The following is a 23,263-nucleotide window of genomic DNA, read 5'->3' on the forward strand; positions in this document are numbered from 1 at the left end:
ATATTACAGCTATATAGTGGCGGTCTGTAAATAACCGAATCTGGGTCAGACAATCCAGAGATTGACAACATGAGCATCGATCTATAAACTAGGATACGATGACATGTATCAACAAAGTCAGCGAGGTTTACACCCCGATCCCGTTTGACTCCTCTTACGATATGTATGGGTTGCTGAAGACCAATTCTAACCTGGATCTTCACGGGTGCATTATAGACTTAGCTTGCTGTTCATGTACGCGCAGTTATAACCTAATGATTTGGTACTCATTTAGCATATTGCTAACGACGGTATAGAAGGGAAGTATATCTATGTAAAATATTAAATTTTAATTTTTTAAATTTTACAGCACTAGTGAGTAGGTCCCTGTGTGGACAGTGCATATCTCATGAGAGAACAATGTCAATTTGGGAATTTCGTCCTCGAACTTCCGAATCTGATGGTCAGGCTCGCTGACTTGGTTGACAAATATGATCGTATCCCAATTTCGTAGATCGATGTTCATGATGCTGATCACTGGATTGTCTGGTCCAGACTCGATTACTTACAGACCACAGCCATATAGCTGGACTATTGCTGAGTGCGACGTTAAACAACCAGCAACCAACCATTCAACCTTGGGTGTTGACACATAAACCCGGTGCAGAAATTAGATGCCACCACCCTCGCTCTTCACTCATTCGTTTGTATTTATCAAATATAATGGCAGGGCGTGGTTTCATTAACATGGAGGTTCTTCATGACAGTATTTTATTGCTCACCTATACACATAGATACCAGCGCTGACACCATGCGATGCTGTCTACACGCTACAGGGCTCCATGCTCGACGTCCTTACGTTGGACCAATTCTGACTGAGAGACACCGTAATGAGCATATGCAATTGGCTAACAGGCATGTTCAGTAAAGTTTAAAACAATGGCATGGTGTGATAGTCACTGACGAGTCACGTCTTCACCTACGTAATGCTGACGGCCGATTACGTGGTTGGCGTAGACGTGGCGAAGGTTATATGCTTATCAGTGTGTGGTTCAGACAGACCGTAGGGTGGTGAGAGTGTGATGGTCTTGGGTGCAGTAAGTTACAATCACAGAACTGCCCTTCATGTCTGTCAGTGGAGAGTTAATGCCCTTTGCTACCGTGACCAGATTCTTCAGAATTACGTCGTATCATTCTTCAATCACACCAAGATGTCCATACTTTTCAACAGGACAACGCACGGGCACACACAGCTAGACTTCCCATGCAGTATCTGGCCCAGCAACACATTCAGGTTATTCATTGGCCAGCACACTCGCCAGGTGTATCACCCATTGAGCACTCGTGGGACGAAATTGCTCAAAGACTTTCGCGGCGACAACAGATGCGAAACATCCTGGAACTTGAGGCTGCACTACTGCAGAAGTGGAATGCCATCCTCAAGAACTCTATTCGGACGCTTATTGACTCAATGAGGAGACGTTGCACTTCACGTGTCAACGGAAATGGCGGTCACATGCGATGTTGACTTTTCGATTTGACCCCACGTGTGTTTGATCCTTTCTGACTGTAGAACAATTACATGAATGAGCGTTTTTTTTTGTGTTGTTGCTTTTGTCAGTCGTCCATCTGTTCTTATCAACTAAAAAATATCAATTCCTTACACGTGCTTTTAGTAATCTGAACTTTTGTCAGTGGTGCATTTTCAATGATGTTCAGTATATATTTGTCCGGTGATCCTCCAGTAAAGCATGTCAAATGATGAAAACAATACATCTAAACAGAGACAGGGATGTTGGACACAATCTCAGTGACATTGTTAATTTCTGTAGATGGTTCTGCACGGCTGGACGGTACAGGAATGAGTGACAACCATACGAAGTGCAATATTAAACCAGCAAAGACTCTGGAAAAGCTATCTGAAACAGCTGAGTTTACGTGAGGTGTGTTGAGGAAAACAGCAACAATTATAAAGATCTTTGGAACAGGCCCATATACAGCCTCTAAGTCATAGAGGCAGATGAAACCATCTGTCAATATCAATTAGTGAGTGAGAGGCTTTACGTCGCTTTATCCCAGCAATATTACGGCGGGGGCACCCAAAAAACCCGGATTTAACCAATATTGAAACAAAATGACTTACAAAATGATTTTGGATTTTCTCTTCCCGGGCCGCTTACACTGATCTCTCAACAAACGAAAATCCTCATCAAACAGATATTTGACCTGCAGTATATACGCTTAGGGGTTTCTGATGACATGGCTACTGTAAGCTTATATTTCCGCAAGATGACATCCTAGAATATTGACAAACAAAACGCTATTTTCAGCGACTGTTTACTCACTGTTATGAATAATGGCGTCCTCCGTATCACTCGGAAGCGATCGTGCGTTGAAAAAGCATTCGGAATCGTTCGAGTATAGACGTTTTCGAGGTAAAAGTTCAAACGGTATGTGCGAATGTTAACTTTCGCGATTTGATAAGCGGTGTTCTCATTGGTCAGTTCAAAAGGTTAGCTGGCGCGACCTTCTGCTCGGGTTTGTTAGACTCAGTATAGCAGTGTTTACTTAGACTGCCTGTAACGTAAATGTACAGCTGACTACCCATAGATATATTAATTAGACTAAACAATTTAAATAGTGTCTGTAAGTCTTCCGGTACTAAGCTGGTTCCCTTTGCGCGCGCCACCTTTCGATATGCGAGACGGGGCCCAGCCTACTTCCGGTACCAGATTTTCGGTGACAAGCGTAATTCAAGAACCAGTTCTGGTTCGAAATTGCGCGACCGGCAATATGACTTTACTAGACCGGACCAAGTGTACAAGCATTCCTGGATGTCACAGCTGTTGACAGTGGTAATATTTGGCTAATTTTGGCATGGTTAGATTGGAAATTTGTTATTCCTGCAAGGATTATCCATTCCATATTGTCAACTGACAACCATGAGACCAAAGGTATGAAACATTATTTGTCACTGGAAGTACTAAACAACGTAAGGTCTCGCCAAATGCCGTGGCCTACTTACGGGCCCTATTGATGTGAAACTGTTTCCAGCACTTGCGTTTGTTGGTTGCACACACTGGAAACTGGACATGACTGATAGGCTGTTGGTCATCCAAACTTTGGTTGATTATGTTGATTTTGATCACCATATCTAGCTTCCTTTAGAAGAGCTATAACAATCAGCTGTAATCACCATGGATGAGGCTGATAAACATGGCTTAATTAACCTATTGTTTCACTTCATACTCCCTAAAACCATTGGAACTGACTTTCAGTCACCACGAGCCCCCAAACATGCCTTGCACCGTTTCGGCATGGGCTGAATAAGTCTTTGAATTTGACCTTGTGGAATTCTGGCTCATTTCTCTTGCAATGCCTTCGACAGTTCAGTTGATCTAACGTCTAGGGTGCCGTTTGACGTTCACGTACACGTCGGCCGAGGTAATGCAACACATGATCGATGCGGTTGAGGTTGTTCGATTTGGAAGGCCTTGAAAGCTCCGTAATGTTGTCATTTGGAAGATAGTGAATAGTGGCATGTGCTGTGTGGGGCCTGGCTTTATCATGCTGGAACACCTCCCACTTGCGGTCAATGATCGGAACCATGTGAATCCTTAAGATTTCGTCCCTCTACAGAATAGCAGTTAAATTGACATAAGCGCACAAAGTTAAAGTTATGCGTGTAGGATATGTTGCCCCACATCATGACACTCTCACCACCATATCGGTCCGGTCAACGTGGGCGACAAGTATTCTTCCGTCACGGCATTGAAGCGGAAAGCGTTATTCGTCACTGAATCATACACGTCGCCAGTTTTGTAGATTCCAGAATCGAACATTATTGCACCACTGGACCTGTCGACGTCGATGTAATCGTCGCAGCACAGGGCCAAAATAGGGTCTTCTGGCTCTAAGTCCAGCTTTTCGTAAACGATTACGAATGGTTTGCGTCGAGATTCTCCTCAAACCAGGCACTGCACTTGCACTTGCAGTAGCAGCTCGATTCCGCAAATGAATTATCCGAATGTACCTATCCTGCGCTGCATACATCTATGCGTTTTTGGGGGGGGAGGGTATCTTTGGCTGTTAACAGTCCATCGCCTCACAGGCAGCTTGGGTAACAGCGTTAAACATGTCCTTAGTGCCACTGAGCATCTTTGAGATGGATATTAGACACTCTACAAAATTATTATTACATATAAATATTTCTCTTTGGTGATATGAATAAATCGTAGCTTGATAATATTTGATCCGAAGCTCGCCGGACATGTGATGATTATACAAATAATTTTAAATGTATGATTAAAGTTTTTAAAACACACGGCAATAAATAAACCCGTGACATTATTCATAAATACCTTTGGTATAAAATTATCTGTTGAACTTCAACTGAGGGCAAATTACCCTCAAGAAGAACCAGAATAAGACCTGTGACCAATCCGATGGCCTCCATGGTGTTACGTTCATATAATGTGAGCTGAAATAACGCAAGTTTATATCACATCATTCCTTGTGTGTTTCTACCGGTAACTAAGGACGCTATGAGTTAACCAGATAGTAGCCATGAGTGATGACAGCAGCGCTTAACAACCACCGCTGACAACCAATGCATGTACGTATACGTATTTTATTTTTATTTTTTTGTGTGAGAGAATATTATGTAGGTGACTTCCTTAAAAACGAAAGATTGGGTAGGATAATTATATAACGTTCAAAACACAATTTGCGATAGAACACCCATAATTCCAGGCTAGCAAAATAGACTATCAGGCAAACGAAAAAAAAATATGGATGTATTCAAAACACATCAAAATTTTACTTGACTTAAAACTTTCGAATCACTTCAAACTTAAGGCTAAAAAACCCAACTAAACTGACGTGTAAAAGAAAGCACACACCTAACTAACAACGTTACTATTATGCAACCAGTGTTTGTCTAATATGTACACCTATAAGTCACAGTATAAAACACTTTCAAAAGTATTTACTTTGCTTTTTTGAAAATATTCCCCAAACATCTGGTGTGCGCTTTCTTTGAATGAGTTTTCAGTTTATGAAATCGAACAACCGATTAACGAATAACAAATTCTTGTCTAGCCATTTTAACCACCATCAATCTGACGAAAGTTCTGTTGAAGTTAAGAAATGTAACAACTAAATTTCTCGAACTAAATCCACTCTTAGACCAACCACTTAATGTACAACCCGTGCCTACGATGCGTTCCTACTGACAATACTTCCAATACCCTAAAAATGTGTGAGCTAAAACTGAGACTGATTTCAAATCGATTGATTTGTGTCATTGTATTATTTAGATAGAACCCCAGGTAGGTGTTGTTCAGTATGCGTCATATATGTGTCACAGGGAGATAAACTAAATCCTTCCTGGTATAAAATATCTCATAATGAAGAGTACAAATGGACAATGGGCACAGTTGTAAAGTATGTCTAAACACACATGTTTGTTTGTTTTGTCAAGTGTATACGTATTTGAAAATCAGATAGTATCTACAGCAATTTACCTGACAAACTTTGCAATATCGAAAAGGGGAAAAGATTAATTGGTTTTATAGAATGTACATGAGTTTGGATTCGAACCTGACCTATAGTCGTGACGGGCCAATGATGCTGTCTGTTATAGTGGAGATCCTCTCTTTTAAATACTACTTAACCTGGTAGTTGACTTTTATCAAGGACTTTATGCAATAGAAAGTTACTTGCATAAACGTATGGTGTATGCGTGATGGTTACGTCCCAACGTTGAGACGTTGAGGCACTGCAATATTACGATGCCGTGTAGGTCTTCGCTTGGGTGGATTAACTTCAGACATGATACCTAGATACGATACTTATAATTTAAATTTACGATTTATTTACCTTATGAGCAATGTTTTAACGGTCGTATTACCAGGAGACGTTTTGTGTCTTAATAGGATGAATAAATAGAATAATCGTCTGTTATTTTTTTTCATCAACTTACATTATTTTTTTGTCGATACTCGAAAAGTACTTAACTGATAATTACAACATGCGCACACATGAACACACATGCGCCCACACGCACACACATGCACACACACGCACACACGCACGCACACACGCGCGCTCGCACACATACACAAATAAACAAACTAAATAAACCAAATTCCCAACCAAAACCCCACGGGTGTCCTTGTAAGCATTTTCGGGAACACCTATTGTCGACACTGATATTCCGTCATCCACTCGTACACTTTTCTCCCCTATTTTGATCGATCCGCCCGATGAAATCAGGGTGAATAATCTGGACTGGTTATTCTCTGGCGTGTGGTGTCGAGACTGAGCCAACCATTTAAATTTCATATTAAACAAGTAAATCATTTGTAATACAACGTACACTGCTGATCATCTTGTGTGGAAGCTTCTATATGTAATGAAGCAGCCTTGTAGAGACGAATATGGTGACGATACATACCTGATCGATCAAATCGAAAGGTCACCAACAGTGGCGTAAACTGCTATGGAAAAGAAACTTTCCAAGATGCAGGGACATGCGTTTAAGGAAAGACGATGTTAGGAAGCACATGGATCTCATTGCTACACCCTAAACCACGATAAGTCCGGGGACACGCACGTCCAGGACAAAGTCCCAAACAGCTACGGTTCCGGACGACTCCGCAATGCGATATGCACTCATGTGTTTTCTCTTGAAATGTCACTCGTAGGTGTTGTTTCAATACAAAAAAGGACGCGATGTCTGCAGTAATTCATCCAGGAAAGTTGATGACAGGAAATGTGCACGTCATCAGGCACAACATCCGGATATAGAGGTGTTACAGGGGAGAAGGTGTGAGGGCAAATACATTAAACCATCGGCATGAGGAGGTAGTTGAGAGAGATGGTCCTTGGAAGAAACCACCCCTGACTACGTATGCCCGTTAGCTTTCACGGTACTCTCAGATCATTGACAGTATGTGCGTCAACAGTTCAGGTCAACACAAAGTTACTACAGATTTACTTCCAGATGAAATCATTTTGAAAACCTTGAACATGACACAGGACTGGGGACTGGATGATCCTTTGGATTCATGTCCAGTTCCACCCAACATTCAAGAAATATGTCCGATTGTCAGTCAAGTGCATGTATTATGAATTCCAAGTCCTTCAGATCAGGATATACTTACCACCCTGCCTCTTCACTCGGATTCTTAACACCGATCACCAGCTTTATTGACCCGTATCTAATACTGAGTATATCAAGGATATACACGTATATCCTTGACTTCCTCACATCCGATCAGTTAAAAATCTGATTAGATAGACTGAAATCTTTTTGATACAGTTGGTGGCTCTACTCTGATTTCTGCTTCTCTGAAAGAAACTGGAATTCAACCAGTCGCTTGATATAAATTATATAAGGAACATATTCTTGATGCAAAAGGGACTTACTCGAAAACACTTCGTACAGACTTCAGCTTCGGCACCTACAAACATGAATGAAGTCGGTACGAACTTCAACGTTTAACGGAGGAGTACCTTTTCCTCCCAAGTTGATTATCTGTCACAAATACTGGGCGAGTTGGACGAACCTCATGGAGGACATCCCATTGGTTCTTCAATACACGACCACACGAACACCACCTCCTTACATAATTGAGGGGCGGTTGGGTAGTCTAGTGGTTAATGCATGCACTCGTCAAAACCAATTTCTGATGTTCCCCTCCACAATAGTGCTGAATTCTTGCTTAAGGGGCAAACAATCCAACTCACTACTCAGTCACTACAGAATAGAATTGGGATGGGGAACGGGCATGGACAGGCTAACAGTACGCAGTATGGTGGGAATTCAAGAAATGGAGACTCAACATCACGTCCGCCCGGATGGGACTAGTTTCTTACGTAATCACCCTTTTTCCCTGGTCATCGAGCCTGGTGACCACGGTCAGCATAACTTTGGTGGCATAAATACAGAGACAATCAGATAAGATGGTTTGATACATGATTCTACACGGTTGTTTGCCTTGGTGGTCTTCCGGGTGAAGAATGAAAGCCCAACATTTTCTTTGGGAGCTGAAAGCAATAATAGACAGTGTATGGTAACAATGCATAAAAGTGAACGCAGAGTGGTCTCTTCACCAGGAGATATTTGGTCGTGACGTGCCTGAATAGAACGTACCTGTGTTTTTCAGTCTGGGGCAGATCCACATGAGCTTCAGGATGTTGATGCCTAATTCCATATATTCATCGATTGGATCTAGAGGGAGAACTGTGACGATTTGATGCTGGAACGATTACTTAAATGTTTTCCATTTACTCTGTCTTCTGCAATTTGTTTGTGATCATTTTACTTAAAGTGACGTTTGAAGATCACAACGTTTCGGAATACATCCTTACTCCTTCATCAGGTAAGGATATACTCCGAAACGTTGTGTTCCTCATAGTAAATAAGTTGACATCCAAACAATCTCTCTGCCTTATGTGCATCACTTCTAAAATTCATTCAAAGATCTGATACGACATCAACATGGAGATGCTGCAGTTATATCCATCAATAGGTACAAGAAGACCATCAGCCAAAGAGACACAAGAATTTTCTGCTAAAAGGCATATGTGACATATACTGGTTGATCAAATTTATTCATCTTAAGGGACGCGCCTAGAAAGACACTAAATAACTAAAACAAACCAAATAGACGAACGATATGGTTCATTAGATCGTACTATTTTGGTTGCTGCACTTGTGTTAGTCACCTCGTACCATAGGCATAGGTAGAGGAAAAGCAACGGAAAGCGGTACGTATATTTTAACTGACAGCGATGTAAATTATATGCCAATAAGGGACCGTTCATGATACGTGGAATGGGGTTGGTGGGGGTAGGGGTGGGTGGGGAATGATGATTTTGTACACATGTTTCTAGGGGGTCAGCAATTTTGTACATAAAATTAGTTTAAAAATATGCTTTAAAAATATGGAAAGGGGGAGGGGGGTAATTGACTTTTTACATGACATGCAAGGGGTCACTTACTTTGTACATAAATTTTACGGGGGGTCATTCACATTGTACATGCTTCTCCATAAAAATCATCATCACCCCCCCAGCCATAAATTATGAACGGTCCCTAATTATACAGTTACATATGTATCACCGTGTAATTTACATGAGTGTTGAGGCATAGTAGTTTAATAAAAGATCCTGGTACACGGTGTCCCTTTTGAAATGTGTCTACAAATAACTTGACATAACAATTGATAATACATGCTGCTGCAAATATTTCTCAGGACTAGGAGTGGGTATTGCAGAGAATTTTCATATTGTGATATGCGATGCAAAAGCATGTATTGCAATATATTGCGTGAAGTAAAAACTACTTATAATCGAGGTAATGCTTGATTTATAGAGCAAATACACAGCAAAATCACTATGCTTGATTAAGCTTTAATAACAACTTTTATTCATGATTAAAAATAAAAATGTGAATAATATTTGGCACAAATGAAAAAAGGAAATATCCGAAGATTTCCGAGTGTTACGAAGTTTTCCGATTGCATGTCAAAATACCGGTTTTCGATCAGCGTATCGCAATACGTATCGTTTTCATGTCTGAACAGGTAAATACCGATAAACCGGTTATATTACGCAGCCCTACTCAGGACCCGGGCTCATGATGGAATATAGGTGGTGCATTTTTTAAGGCTTTTGAAAATAAACATCAAACATACTGACGATATACCGTAAAAAAAACATATATTTTATGTCCCCACGTGACCATCGACCGAGGAAGTCACATATGTAAATTCAATGTGGTTCGCGTTACAGTTACTAACCTAAATGCATGGTCGACTGATTGTCATAAAACATTTCCTCACATCGCATAATTGTTAATGTCAGATAACATAGATAACAATTTTTCCGGCCTTAAGTTCGACAAGGACATACCCTATCACCTTCCTCACTGAAAAGATAACATGCAGTATCATTGTATCCTCTCTATCAGTTGGGCAATCCTGGCTGGGATTTAATTTAGACAGGTATTTAGCAGTTTACCACAAACATCGCTCGACGACACATGTAGGTGAGTAACGTGATCCTTCATTCATTGGTCATTCAGTCCGTGAAATGCTCTCGTTCAATCAACCAATCTTTATTTCTTGTAGTGGAGGCCACAGGGCCACTCACATTCCCAATGCTCTGGTTGTATGTATATGTATAGATATCAGATATCAAACTGATTTTTCAGGAATATTTGTAGTAGCAGAATCAAAGACTTATGAAATCAAAAAGTACCATTGCTCAACATTTATGGTAAATTACAGAATGACACATTAGCAAATGTGTACGTGATGTGAGTGAGTGACTTTCGTCATTTCGTGCCGCAATGTAGCAACATTCCAACAATATCAAGGCGGGGAACACCAGAAATGGGCTTCAAACATTGTACCCATGTAGGGAATCGAACCCGGGTTTTCGGCGAATGCTTTAACCACTAGCACTGTCTATGTGAACCTTCACATTTCTGACATATATATGACTATGACAAATTATGACGTCATTATGATTTAAATTTGCTATGACGTCACTTAATGTTAGTACAAATGCAATGGCAATAGAACGTAAAGTCTAAAACATTGTTTTTTCACTGTATATGGACATTCGACGCAAATGCGACGTTTCCATAGCGCTTTTTTGTCATCGGAATTTTGTCCAAATAAAATCGTTATTGGATATCCTAATTCATTGAGACAGATCGATGTTATCTCCTCTCTTTTCTTGATTTAGACTTGCGAAACAATTTTAGACTTCCAGGATGGTTTGGATGGTTGTGCTCCGTGGTATGATTAAATCTGATTCCGTTAAATGTGCTGTTTGATAGTAACAAGCAGCTGCATGTATATCGAATTGTTTGGTCGGCAATCTGGAAGTTGGTGAGTCAATAATAACACAAAAGACTTTATGGATTACAACTTCTTGTTTATTGTATAGGGCGACTTTTCAATGGTACTTGCACCCTGTTTACGCTAAGAGTGACCACAACCAAGTGTTCAAAAGCATATACGTACTAGTATGTTGTGACAAACATAAGATTTGATTTAGATTCTTAATTAATGATGGCCATTTATAAAGCGCATGATTACCCCGGATAACCCAAGCTTCTGTGAGGCGCAATAAGGTTAATAGTCACTAAACCCACCGGGTACCCATATCCAGCTGGGTGAACAGAGGCAATTTTGAGCAAACCCACTTACCTAAGGTGAGACCACATGTATCACATGTGCTTCGTTGTGGGGCACTACAAGGTAAGAAACTCTGCCAAACATGGTCACCCATCCAACCACTCTCGGCACTCAACGATGTTTAACTTCAACTGAATTGTGACTGAGATTCCTGAATTGAAGTATTTTGTTTCTCATCTATGTATGCTCTACAGGTACAAAAAGCAATGTGGCTTCTCTATGTGTTTGTGCTGTTCATGCTGTTCTCAGTAGTTGGTGAGATATGATAATTGTTGTTTTTTTTCATTTTGAACATGAATTTCATGCGACTGTATTATAATGCAAATATGGCAACGTGTCATGCATACTGAGACACTTTGAAAACGCATAACGGAGTTTGATATGATAACAAAATAAAACAACACATAAGATGAAAACAGTTGTTATTATTTATGAAAAGCACATGGAATAAGCATTCAGCCTGTTGAAGAAGAAATGGAATGTTGTCGGCAGGAGACGCACACGTCTTCCAAGCTGAGGCACCCCCGTTATCACAGTCAGTATCTCGTGTGGCCTCCATCAGCTCTGGCACAGGCATGGATACGTTGGGCCATGGAGTCAAAGAGACGAGTGATAAAGGCCATAGGAATGTTCCTCCATTCTTGTTGCAGAGCCAAGGTCGATTCTGCAACGTTGGCTGGCGGTGGCTGACGTCTGTAAACTCGCCTCCCACGTTCGTCCCACAAGTGTTCAATAGGGTTTAAGTCTATCACAATGATTCCAGTTTACTAAAGAAAGGTTTGGTCCACTCTTGCTGCATGGGGGCGGGCGTTATCATGCTGGACGTATGTGACGGCTCAGCAATGGAATTCAGGCGTGAGAATTTCATCCACATCGCGCTGTGCTGTGCGATTGTCCTGATTAGCGTGAAGATCGCTCCTAAAAACGTGCGCTCTTTGCTACCAAAACCATCACACATGCAGCCACCACCGAATCGATCTCGCTGTCTGACACATACATTGGCGTAACGTTCACCATGTCGCCGATTAACTCGTTCTCTTCCATCAACAAAGGAAACTTAGTACCTCGACTCGTCCGAAAACATAATTCTACGGAAGAAAAGCCGTGGTCGACGTCCATACTGCTGCGCAAATCGGCGCCGACCCTGACGGTAGGGGCGTCGGGATCGTAATCCCGGGTGTCAAAGGCGCTGTCTGACTGCAACGGGGTGGATTGGTCTCCCATGTCTGCCAATTGTGTTCGCTGCTGTTGCCGTCCTGAAGCGATCTCGGAGGTGCGCCAGTCGAATTTGTCGGTCTTGTCTAGCTGTTGTAACCGGAAATTGACCTGGTCGAAGACAGTTCTGCAACGCTTCCTGTTTGTTGATGTCTACTGAGAAGACGGTTTATGGTTGATTGGTTGACATTAAAACGCCTGGCAACGGCTGTCTGTGAAGTCCCTGCACCGAACAGTCCAAAAGCACGTTCCCGTTCCTGTAAATTCAGTCGTGGCATTGTTTCAAATCGCTTCTGTCCCATTGATGCAATTGCCTTAAATGCATGAGACCTCAGGCAATGCACGTGCATTTCTATTTTCAAGATCACATAGCGTTGTCAATGTAACGTGGGGAAGGTATGTTTTAGCGATTCTGTCAGCGTAAAAAATACAGGCAATGGATTTATACTCGGACAATAGGTCTAAAACACGCCTTGAATAAACATTCTAAACATTAGAGTGAGTGAGTTTAGTTTTACGCCGCTTTAGCAATATTCCAGCAATATCACGGCGGGAGACACCAGAAGTGGGTGTACCCATGTGTGGGAATCGAATCCGGGTCCCAAATGTTAGATACTTCATTCACGTTTGTTGAGCGTTTTTGTTTTATGTAAATATACCAAAAAAATCTCTTTGCGTTTTCAAGGTGCTTCAGTATATGTGGCAACTCTTTCAAGAGCTTTCTCTTAACTTATGTCTTAGTTAAATGTATAAAATACACATGTCATAGTGATGTTAATAAAGTATAATGCTTTGCACATAAAACATTACTGCCCCGGTGCCGCCACGATAAAACCATTCACTTCTATGTCTGACCTTTGAATGTGCCGTGATATGACACCGTTTCAACACTTTTAACATGATGCTGACTATAGTCTGTTTGCAGTGAAAACGTACCGATGAATTTCACTTTAAACAAAAAAGTAAATCAAGTTAAGTGAAATTAAGATTGCGAATCCTCATAATTTTACCTTGCCAAATGAAAATTTTTCTCAACTTAGGATAAAAGGTGTTTAACAAACGATCATAGATTCAAATAGCTGTTATTGGTTTGTATTACAAGGGGGTGAGCGCAGTAGATGGAACAGTGAAACAAATGCACGTGCGGTACGTGATGAGCGTTAACTTACACCAACCCTACTTGTTCTTGATGTTTCATTTAAAGTGCATACCCCTTGTAATACAAACCAATAATAGCGATTTGAAACTATGATCGTTTGTTAAACAACTTTTATCCTAAGTTGAATAAAATTCTGAGATTTGAATGTTCAATTGGCAAGGTAAAATTATGAGGATTCGCAATCTTAATTTCACTTTATTCGATTTACCTTTTTGTTTAGAGTGAAATTCATCGGTACGTTTTCACTGTAAACAGACTATAGTACCATAGATTCTACATTTTAAAGGAAGGGGAAGTAACTCATTTTGTATCTTGAGTTTGAAGTGAAACATTTATGTTATTGCAGTTGGAGAATGCCATTGCTACAATGCAAGTACCTGCAGAAGCAATTGTGGCCGAAACGGCGGTTGCATCAAGGGATGGTTCGGTCCGACCTGCCAGAAACGTGAGCAGTGATGTTGACATCATCAATAAACACATTTTGTCTTCTTAAAACACATGCATTCTCTCTTTCCAAATCCAATTTCTCATATTTTCGAATTTCGATTTTGAAGCGTTTGCTATGATGATAGTAGCTTACAGTTTAAACATATCCAGCTCAAATCAGTTGTTAACAACATGATCTACATCAGATACACATTATCGTACAGTTTTTTCAATGCGATGTATTACACGGAATAGCATAGGTAAGAGGACCCTGGGAAATGTGCATGCACTAAGAATTAGTGTCTTATGCAGTCTGTTCTACTGATGTCCTGTACATTTTCTGTTGTCTGTTTATCAAACACGTTCTCCTACCATTCGAACGTGACCATTTTCACAGGGTTATTCTTAAGTTGCTTGAACGTTTAATACCACTATTTCATGTTAATACATGAGAAATGCATCTGTTAATGTATATTGTCTCTAGATTGATAATGGTCATTTAAATTATTCAAATATATCTGGTTTAAATGAATTCTTTCCTCAGAAAACGTTGCACTGCTAAGACCTGTGACTCAGACCTCCGTCTACTATGAACGTGTTGAAACGTCCCAGCCACTGAACCTCACAGCGGACTACGCGGTGGATGGAATAGTTTCAACTCGCTTCAATGACAGTCCGTGTGCACACACTGACGGTGGAGACATGACTCCATCATGGACTGTATTTCTCAATACGAGCAGCCATGATAAAATACACCACATGAAACTCTATCTTCGCAAATCACGTGAGTACTGTGGGGTCTATATTAACATTGTAAGAATTAAGATAAATGCAGAACCTGAAATGGATGCTTTTTGAGATCGTCCAATATCTCAAGTCCAATTGCCAATAAAGTATAAACGTTGTGACGTTAGCAAACTGAAACATCTAAATAACTCATCACAAACTTTTATCATATTAACTCTACGAAATGTGTGTGTTTACAGAGCCAAATCGAAATGATGGCATGGTGATTCTGGTGGACGACCAGGTCTGCTACGGTTGGTCATCAACTGAACGACCTGATTATGTCACAGACGTCGCCTGCCGACAGCCACTATCAGGAACCTCAGTTACCATACGGACACCACAAGAGTTTCTGACTCTCTGTGAGGTGCAGATATTTGGTATGTACCCAATTAAAGCCAAATATCAGCAAAAGCATCCATAACTACACAAATCAGTTAATAACAATGTACATCTGATTTCTCTTCTTAAGGTGTTACCAACTACTTTCACAAGTTCATATTTCATAAATAACTTATATTGTAAACCAGGCCTCAAATAACATAACCATTTTATGTAAACGTCATTGCATACATTGTTTGAATTTGGTACAAGTGACATAACAAATGCCTCATGTAAAGCCAATATGTTAACTGAGGATTAATCTTCCAAAACCATTCATCAGTGCTAGTACCTTTTGGCTTGATTCTAAATGGTGAAGACATGTCCATTCCTCGTTTGGACTGGATTATTAGGGTCCACGCAGGTAGCAAATGTACTGTAAGTCCTCATGGTCCCTAGTATGGTGATCTACCTTCAGTTGTTGGCAATATATACGGCCTGTCCTTATATTGTATTTTCTACAATTAGCATGCTTCAGATTTAAAACTACTTTTAGATTCATATATGTGATATTCTAGTGGTTTTTACTGTCCTTTGTTGACAGACTGTTCATAACTTACGTATATTTATGGTGAATTTAAAAGTCCTTTTAGTCACGATATGGCTGTGATATTGCTGATGTGACTGTTAATCTTAACTCACTCACTCACTCACTCAAATGTACTGGATTACCAAGCAACACAAACATTCGTACCAAAAGATATAATTTTGGTCCTGCAAATGTACTAAAATGCCAGTCTCAAAGATTAACCATGATCCTCAATACTATCAAGGCAGAAATTGTCCTATATCCCCAGAAAGTATTTGAGAAAGCGGAATTAATACCATGTGGATTTGAAGTTCAATTGTTCGTGGATGTTTCGCTGGGCCAACGATGTTTTGCACACTCTAGCCCAACATTGGAATGCAATTTTGTAATTTTAAGCCTCAATCAACAATATTCCGCTCATCGCAGTGGCCTGTTGATGAATAAGTCTTATAAATCAAGTCAAAGAACAAACGATATACAACCAGCTTACTAACAGATAGGGACCTCCTCCTATTCGCGACAGAGGGCGAGTGGATCTTCAACACTATTTTTCAGTGTTTAGTTCAGTGTATTGAGGCGACCAATACCATCTTTCTTATATAGTTTGCAGTGACGGCTGGTTTGGCGACAACTGTGACAAACGATGTCACTGTCTGGATAACAAGGAAGTATGTGACAAGATCACTGGACACTGCTCTAGCGGATGCAGTCATGGATTCCTCGGCGCAAATTGTCAGACACGTACGTACAGAATATCCAATAAACAAGGATACAGTGTATTTTCAACGACAAGTGAGGAAAATCGTAAAAAGGGATGAGTATTTCTTTAATTTTACCACCTGACAATCCCACCGTAAAAACCAAGCTTACAGGTATCAGATCATATAACTTTCCGAACATAGCATTCATTGTTGACAATACAACAACGCAGATGGTTTTTATTATTCTTTGTTAAGCAAAAGCACGCATTAGGCCAACAAAAAATTAAATTTGTTCTTGTACAAAAACTTTTTTCTGAATATCTGGAGATGAAAACGTATTATTAATGAAGCAATGTCCCTATATCAACTAAATGTTTTATCTAGATTTCATAAATATTACATTAAACCATTTTATATTTAACCATCTGAGTAAAGTGCACATTCAAGCATAGATTCCACTAAAACTGCTCAGTATTGTTATGGCGATTGTTACAGTGTGCAAATTTGAGGGATTGTCCTCAATATTTTATATAATATATGTTATATTTGGGATTACACTATGTTACATTTCACCACTTTCCAAATGGCATTGTGTATTTCAATATTTTACGTTTCCTAATTCCAATAGATTTGAACTTGGCGATTGACCAAGGGTGAGAATTCGTAATTTGCCCAGCCACTACATTTTGTTGTGTCTTTGGAAATAGGTTGCATGTAACGTCCTTACATGTTTGCAAATCAGTTAATTGTCAACATTGCATTTTCAGCCCGCGCCATAAATACTGACCAAGGACCTTCTAGTCCCATAACTTTAGCAGTTGCAATTTCATGTGGAGTTGTCATATTGATCATTGTGCTGGTGGCTTCTCTGTGGATCAGAAGGTGAGTAACATCTTAGATTTGTCACTTATGACTACCGAGCGTATATTGAATGGGAGAGATAAAATGTTCTGTTTCTTTCAAGATCTATAATACGGGACAAAAAAGACATGTGTACAGTCTATCTAATGTCCAGAAATGTACAGGAAATTCCTCTATCTCTGAACTATCTCAAAATGTATGATACTATCTATTGTCTTTTCATTGTTTGTCGACAAGCCGTATTCAAACATGTTGCCGGTGCATGTCGCTGACAGAAATGACATTTGAACAGGGGCGGTGGGGTAGCCTAGTGGTTAAAGCGTTCGTTAATAACGCCAAAAGCCCGGATTCGATTCTCCACATAGGTACAAGGTGTAAAGTCCATTTCTAGTGTCCCCCGCCATGATATTACTGGAATATTGCTAAAAGCGGCGTACAGCCATACTCACTCACTCACATTTGAACAGCAATGTCCACAGGGCCTGTAAGTCTCGCGCGGCGCTACTTCCGATACTAAGCCGGTTCCCGGCACCAACTTGCGATGTGAGAGACGGAATCCAGCTTACTTCCGGTACGAGATTTCCTGTGACAAGCGTATATTCAAGAACAGGTTCTGGTCTCAAATTGCACGACCGCCTAATATGACTTTACTAGAGCGGACCAAATGTGCGGGAATACTAAGGTCTCGCGAAGTGCCCTATTCAGCTTTACCCCTTGGAATTAAGTTCAGTACAGTTCCATTCCTAATTTTCGATTTTTGTATGAATATATATTATTCCCTGTATATCTAATGTATGTCCACTTAACGCCGATTATTTATCAGCCAGACATGTAGTATGACATGTATAGAATAAAGAAATGTGTTGTGATTGTGGAAAGATTGACAGAACTATAATTGTTGATTATTAGAGTATGTGAAGAGTGTGAAGACTGAAGAGTATTAGAAAAATGTTGTGAACAGCTGTCCATAGAACCACCGAGTGGTGACATCGTAATCGGAGAGAGAACATAAGGCAACTAACACCCAATATCCACTTCAGTCGTTCCTAACTGAAATATGTTCTTTCAGCGATCCTATTCTGTCCTCGAATGTATGTGTTCTTTAGTTATGACATCAGACTGCACACAAATAATCTGAAACAGTTATCATCCTAATTGACATGAATCCAAAACCTCATTCTCGACGACATCGCTGGTGGTGACTTCATGTTTTGCATCACCTGCAACCCTTGCTGGTTGCAAATGCAAACAGACGATCTAGTTTAACGAAAGAGTTCTCTTTTGCTCATCATGTTACCATTTCATGACGCATGGAAATGTTGAATTAATATTTAACTTTGCACCTTTCAGGCTGCAGATGAAAATCAAAGCGTTAGAAACGACACGTGATGAACCGTACGCCTCTCTGGATCAGACCACAGTGGAACAAATATCAGAAACTTGTTATACAGAGATGGCTGAGGACAGATATGATGCTAGATATATCAATTCATCAGTGCGATAAATACTCTGAAACAACTTCAATGAATGTTGAATGGATCCACAATAATCGCTTATTCTTAACCAAAGCATGCAGTCTTTACTCTACCCTTGTTCTCTGTCTGTGTTGCTTCCACTTTATAGCGTAATAGCAACTTGTTACAAATCTCTGCCAACAGCAGGATCGACTGTACGATTCCGATATACCACGGGCTGGCATGTATATAAAAATGAAACACTATCAAATGGTAATAATGCTTAAAGCATGTACAGCAAGTTCAACTGTTCACCCGAAAAAGGATACATACAAAACGACGTATGTCAGGCTTAGGTTGTTTATGCATAAAACAAAACAAAACAAAAAAACAACAGCATCAAAACACAACAATAGACAAAAGTATTTTCTTCCTCAATTGGCTGATATGAATCATGTTGAACTATTTTTATTATTTGCGGAATGATAGCACTCGAAATAAATCCATTTGTGCACAAATGACATCTGATGATATTCGCCTTGACCTTTGCCAAACTGCCCTGAACCTCTGTAGCCAAAGACGTAAGTGTATCCATAATCATTGTTGTAACCGATGCGTCAGCTTTTGAAATGTTCTCCACATATCTACCATAAAATGTTAACTGAAGCCTTAACGTTTGGAAGCTTGCTTGAACAACTATTGAGCGTGATAGTTTTGCGCACTTTGAAATCTCGATTGAATTTTAAAAGTTGTGAAATATAGGCCTGGGCTGCAGGATATTGCTGGTCATACTTGACCACTGGAAAGTTAAAATCATCCCTCTCGTATCACAGTCTTGATGAGATTTCTTTGTCGCTCTGACTCTTTATGCATATATCTCATTATTAAACACACGAGAAGGTCTCACTAGTGTGCCTTATGTGAAGTTATTCAAACGATAACAGACAATCAATATGCATTGAGGCTTTTGTTAAACTTTGCAAATTACCTTCTTTTGATTTTTGCAGCAGTTGGGATGCATACTTCTTGTCCACATGTTACTTCTCATTTTTCAGAGATGTTATTAATGTTATTAAACTATATCACTTCACATATTATTTCTCAATAAACTTCATATGACATTTGCTTTCATTTCTTCCATTGTCTGAAACTCCTAAATTAGATATGTAAGTGTACCTATGCTCACCACCTTTATTAACTAAAGGATCAAGCAATGCCACTGTACATATCTAGAGGTGTAATGACGTTGTGTGAGTGAGTATGTGTTGTGTGGTGTGGTGTGGTGTTGTGTGTTGTGGTGTGGTGTGGTGTGGTGTGGTGTGGTGTGGTGTGTGTGTGTGTGTGTGTGTTATTCACAAGTATGTTAGACCAAACCACTCTTAAAAATGTAGGAAAAATACTTATTTGAAAATATACCCATCTAACATGGTTACACAAATACATTAAGATACACAATTACTCTTATCTGGATATGTATTTTTAGCATAGTGAGTGATTTTAGTTTTACGTCGCACTTAGCAATATTCCCGCTACATGGCGGCAGCTTTAGCATAGTAAAACAACACTTTCAGTATAAGGGTTTACAGTCAGACAAATTATGGTAAGTGAGATAGTCATTCATATTTGAATGCAGATGTGTTAATACTAAAAGGGGTATGTTAAAACTACATCTATATCATAAGCATGACTTGTTGGCACGTACGTAACGCACTGCAGTTGGTTGCAATATATTGTTAGTTATATTTTTTGTTAATGAGTTGTAAAATTGTAAAATGAGTGTTTATGACTAATGGAATATCGGAATATTTAACCACTCTTTTCACTTATGTTACAATTGTTTAATACAATTTTTATTTTATTTTGATAGCGTTAAGAAATAGTGTTAAAACTAGTCAGCTATGGGGAATAATATCAAACAGATACTGGGACAATATTTAAGAAACCACTGATAGGAAGCATCGAAATTATTGTTACCTAGGAAACAGCATATTGTAAATCCTAACGACTGAAGATCATGATTTCATGAATACGTGTTTATATGACAAAATGACTGTACGCATGACTGCCATTTTCATCATTACAGAAAAGAAATGATTATTTATAGATAAGACACACCATATGTTCTCTGACATCTGATATACACACATATAACATATATAAAACAATGAGTGTAGGATTATGCAGTGTACCGCACTGTTTTGCAATTATTTATGTGATAACGTTTGCTAAAGGAAATCAAAAGCCATAATATGAATTGTCAGTCCCGTTGATCTCTTAAGCGTTAAAAATTATTTATGGTCGGGCTGGTTACGTCCCTTGGCCTTAGGACTAGTAAACGTTAATGGTCGACTGGGTTTTGCTGTTTTGTCATCATTGATTATAGCCTGTTGTATTATTTTGTAGATTAGCTTATAGTTATGCCTTTAACCACTCATATGACAACAAAACGACAGCAGTGAACTCTCAGGGTTCAAATTACCAAATATAATAGCGAAGCGTACTTAAAATGAGAAATCTGTCCGATATCTTTGACAGTTCATTCACGCACTGAAGTGCTGATAAAATCTCAGTAGCCACGTCTTATGGCTGCATAAAGTTCAAAGTAAAACATACGTTATGACATCGTATATTATGTTCACTGGGGATTCATTTGCGTATGGTCGATAACACACACATGGGCACAGAAAAGGTGCCTATGATTCTCTTAATGGGCCCACAAAACAGCACAACCCTGCAGCGGTACGTAAGTTCTGCATGGGAAGTGTGTCCGAGTACAGTAAATGTCGTCTCATGAATACATCCATCATTTATTTGTTTGCTTTTTTTTCAAATATTTTTTTTATGTTATGACAAATTCATGAATTTAGACTATGTCCTGTTGTCAAGGACGTGCACTGCACATTGTAGCTCTTACTTTGACTTTGGTGCTTTGCTACGAGGTAAAACATATGCCTAATGGACACCTTTAAACAAAATAATCTGAATGCAAATTTAATAAGCAAAGAACCTTTTATTATAGATGCACGCAACAAAAATTCGGAAAACATATCCGTGAAATCAACCACAGTCCATCGATATCGATTGTTAACCGAGACAGTGAGTTTGTTATATCAAGCACATGAGTTATACTTCATAATCATGTATTTAGTTGACCCCGATTTTACACTGATGTCTTTGTTACTGATGACAGGATGAAGTTGTGAAGCTGAATGTCATCTTCTTCTGTGATAGTGCAAGCTCTTTGTCACTGATGCACACGTTGAAGCTATACGTCGGTAATAAGCTGAATATCATGGTGTTTTCCGTGATAGTGCAAGCTCTTTGTCACTGATGCACACGTTGAAGCTATACGTCGTTCATATGCTGAATATCATGTTTTTTTCCGTGACAGTGCAAGCTCTTTGTCACTGATGCACACGTTGAAGCTATACGTCGTTCATATGCTGAATATCATGTTTTTTTCCGTGACAGTGCAAGCTCTTTGTCACTGATGCACACGTTGAAGCTATACGTCGTTCATATGATGAATGTCATGTTTTTTTCCGCGACAGTGCAAGCTATTTGTCACTGATGCAAACGATGACGTAATACGTCAGTGAGACGCTGAATATCATGTTCGCTTTTCCACGAGTTTAATGTCACTGATGTTCACGATAAAGTTATAGGTCGGTTTGACGCTGAATATCATATAGTGCGAGGACTTTGTCACTGATGCACACGATGAAGCTATATCTAAGTCAGATGCTGAATATCACGTTTTTCCGTGTTAGTGCAAGCTCTTGGTCACTGGTGTGCACGATGACATTACACGTCAATCAGGCGCTGAATGTCATGTTTGGTTTACTCACCTGATAAGTCTTGGTCACGAGTCGATCCAAAAAGAGCCCATGTAAACTGTTCAGATGAATATTGAGATAATGCTTTGACATTGTTTATTGGAGATGCTTTCATCCTATCTACGGACTTGACCAATTCAAGTAAAATATGTTCAGATACATGCAAATGTTTCCAACTGCTTTTTGTGTTTCTTGAATATTAGACGGGTCTTTAAGGAGCAAAAATCCATTTTCCCGCCGCACTCAGCAATATTCAGATATCAGGGCGGCTTGTACATAATCGTTTCTGCACAAGACAATCCAGTATTTAAAACCATGAGCAGCGATGAACGCAACTGGTATTCAATTATATCCTGTCAAACAGACCTCGATCCTGACGACCTGATCCATGCAGTCGCCTCTAACAACAAACATAGGCTGCCCCGCAGGTTCAGATACTCCGTTAAAAGCGGAAACGACTATTCAGTGTAGAGTTAAGTCAGATTATTTTTTCTGTGATGTAGACTGTCAAATTGATAAACAAATGTGCGTAACTTACACCATGGGTGATGGTGTCTATATGAAGAGTGATGTCGTTTTAACGTATATAACTATGTGTTAAGCAAGACACATGATCGACCAGCGATATCTGTAATTGTACAGCAGGCACTCTGCATGTAATATAGCAGGCACACTTATCATAGAAATAGGATATTTGCGGCACATAGGGAAGTATGACAA

At 39.7% G+C, this 23,263-nt stretch overlaps 1 protein-coding gene across 1 annotated transcript; it reads left to right on the forward strand.

The window, feature by feature from the left end:
* The first annotated feature begins 14,965 nt into the window (after nt 1-14,965).
* On the forward strand, nt 14,966-19,187 carry LOC124282056. The gene is made up of 4 exons (XM_046718025.1): nt 14,966-15,161; nt 16,295-16,432; nt 17,160-17,274; nt 18,604-19,187. Exons 1-4 carry the CDS (start codon nt 14,966-14,968, stop codon nt 18,755-18,757), a joined length of 603 nt encoding a protein of 200 aa, XP_046573981.1. The 3' UTR covers nt 18,758-19,187.
* The last annotated feature ends 4,076 nt before the right edge of the window (nt 19,188-23,263 follow it).

The sequence above is a fragment of the Haliotis rubra genome, unplaced genomic scaffold (assembly GCF_003918875.1).
Source record: "Haliotis rubra isolate DU_JTF1 unplaced genomic scaffold, ASM391887v1 Scf292, whole genome shotgun sequence".
NCBI classification, from domain to species: Eukaryota; Metazoa; Mollusca; class Gastropoda; order Lepetellida; family Haliotidae; genus Haliotis; species Haliotis rubra.

What these genes read in the sequence shown, in the direction of transcription:
- LOC124282056 (XM_046718025.1), top strand. Translation starts at nt 14,966, where the DNA reads ATGTGTGTGTTTACAGAGCCAAATCGAAATGATGGCATGGTGATTCTG. An exon ending in CTGTGAGGTGCAGATATTTG is followed by an intron (nt 15,162 to 16,294) that starts GTATGTACCCAA and finishes TTTCTTATATAG; the next exon opens with TTTGCAGTGACGGCTGGTTT. An exon ending in CGGCGCAAATTGTCAGACAC is followed by an intron (nt 16,433 to 17,159) that starts GTACGTACAGAA and finishes TTGCATTTTCAG; the next exon opens with CCCGCGCCATAAATACTGAC.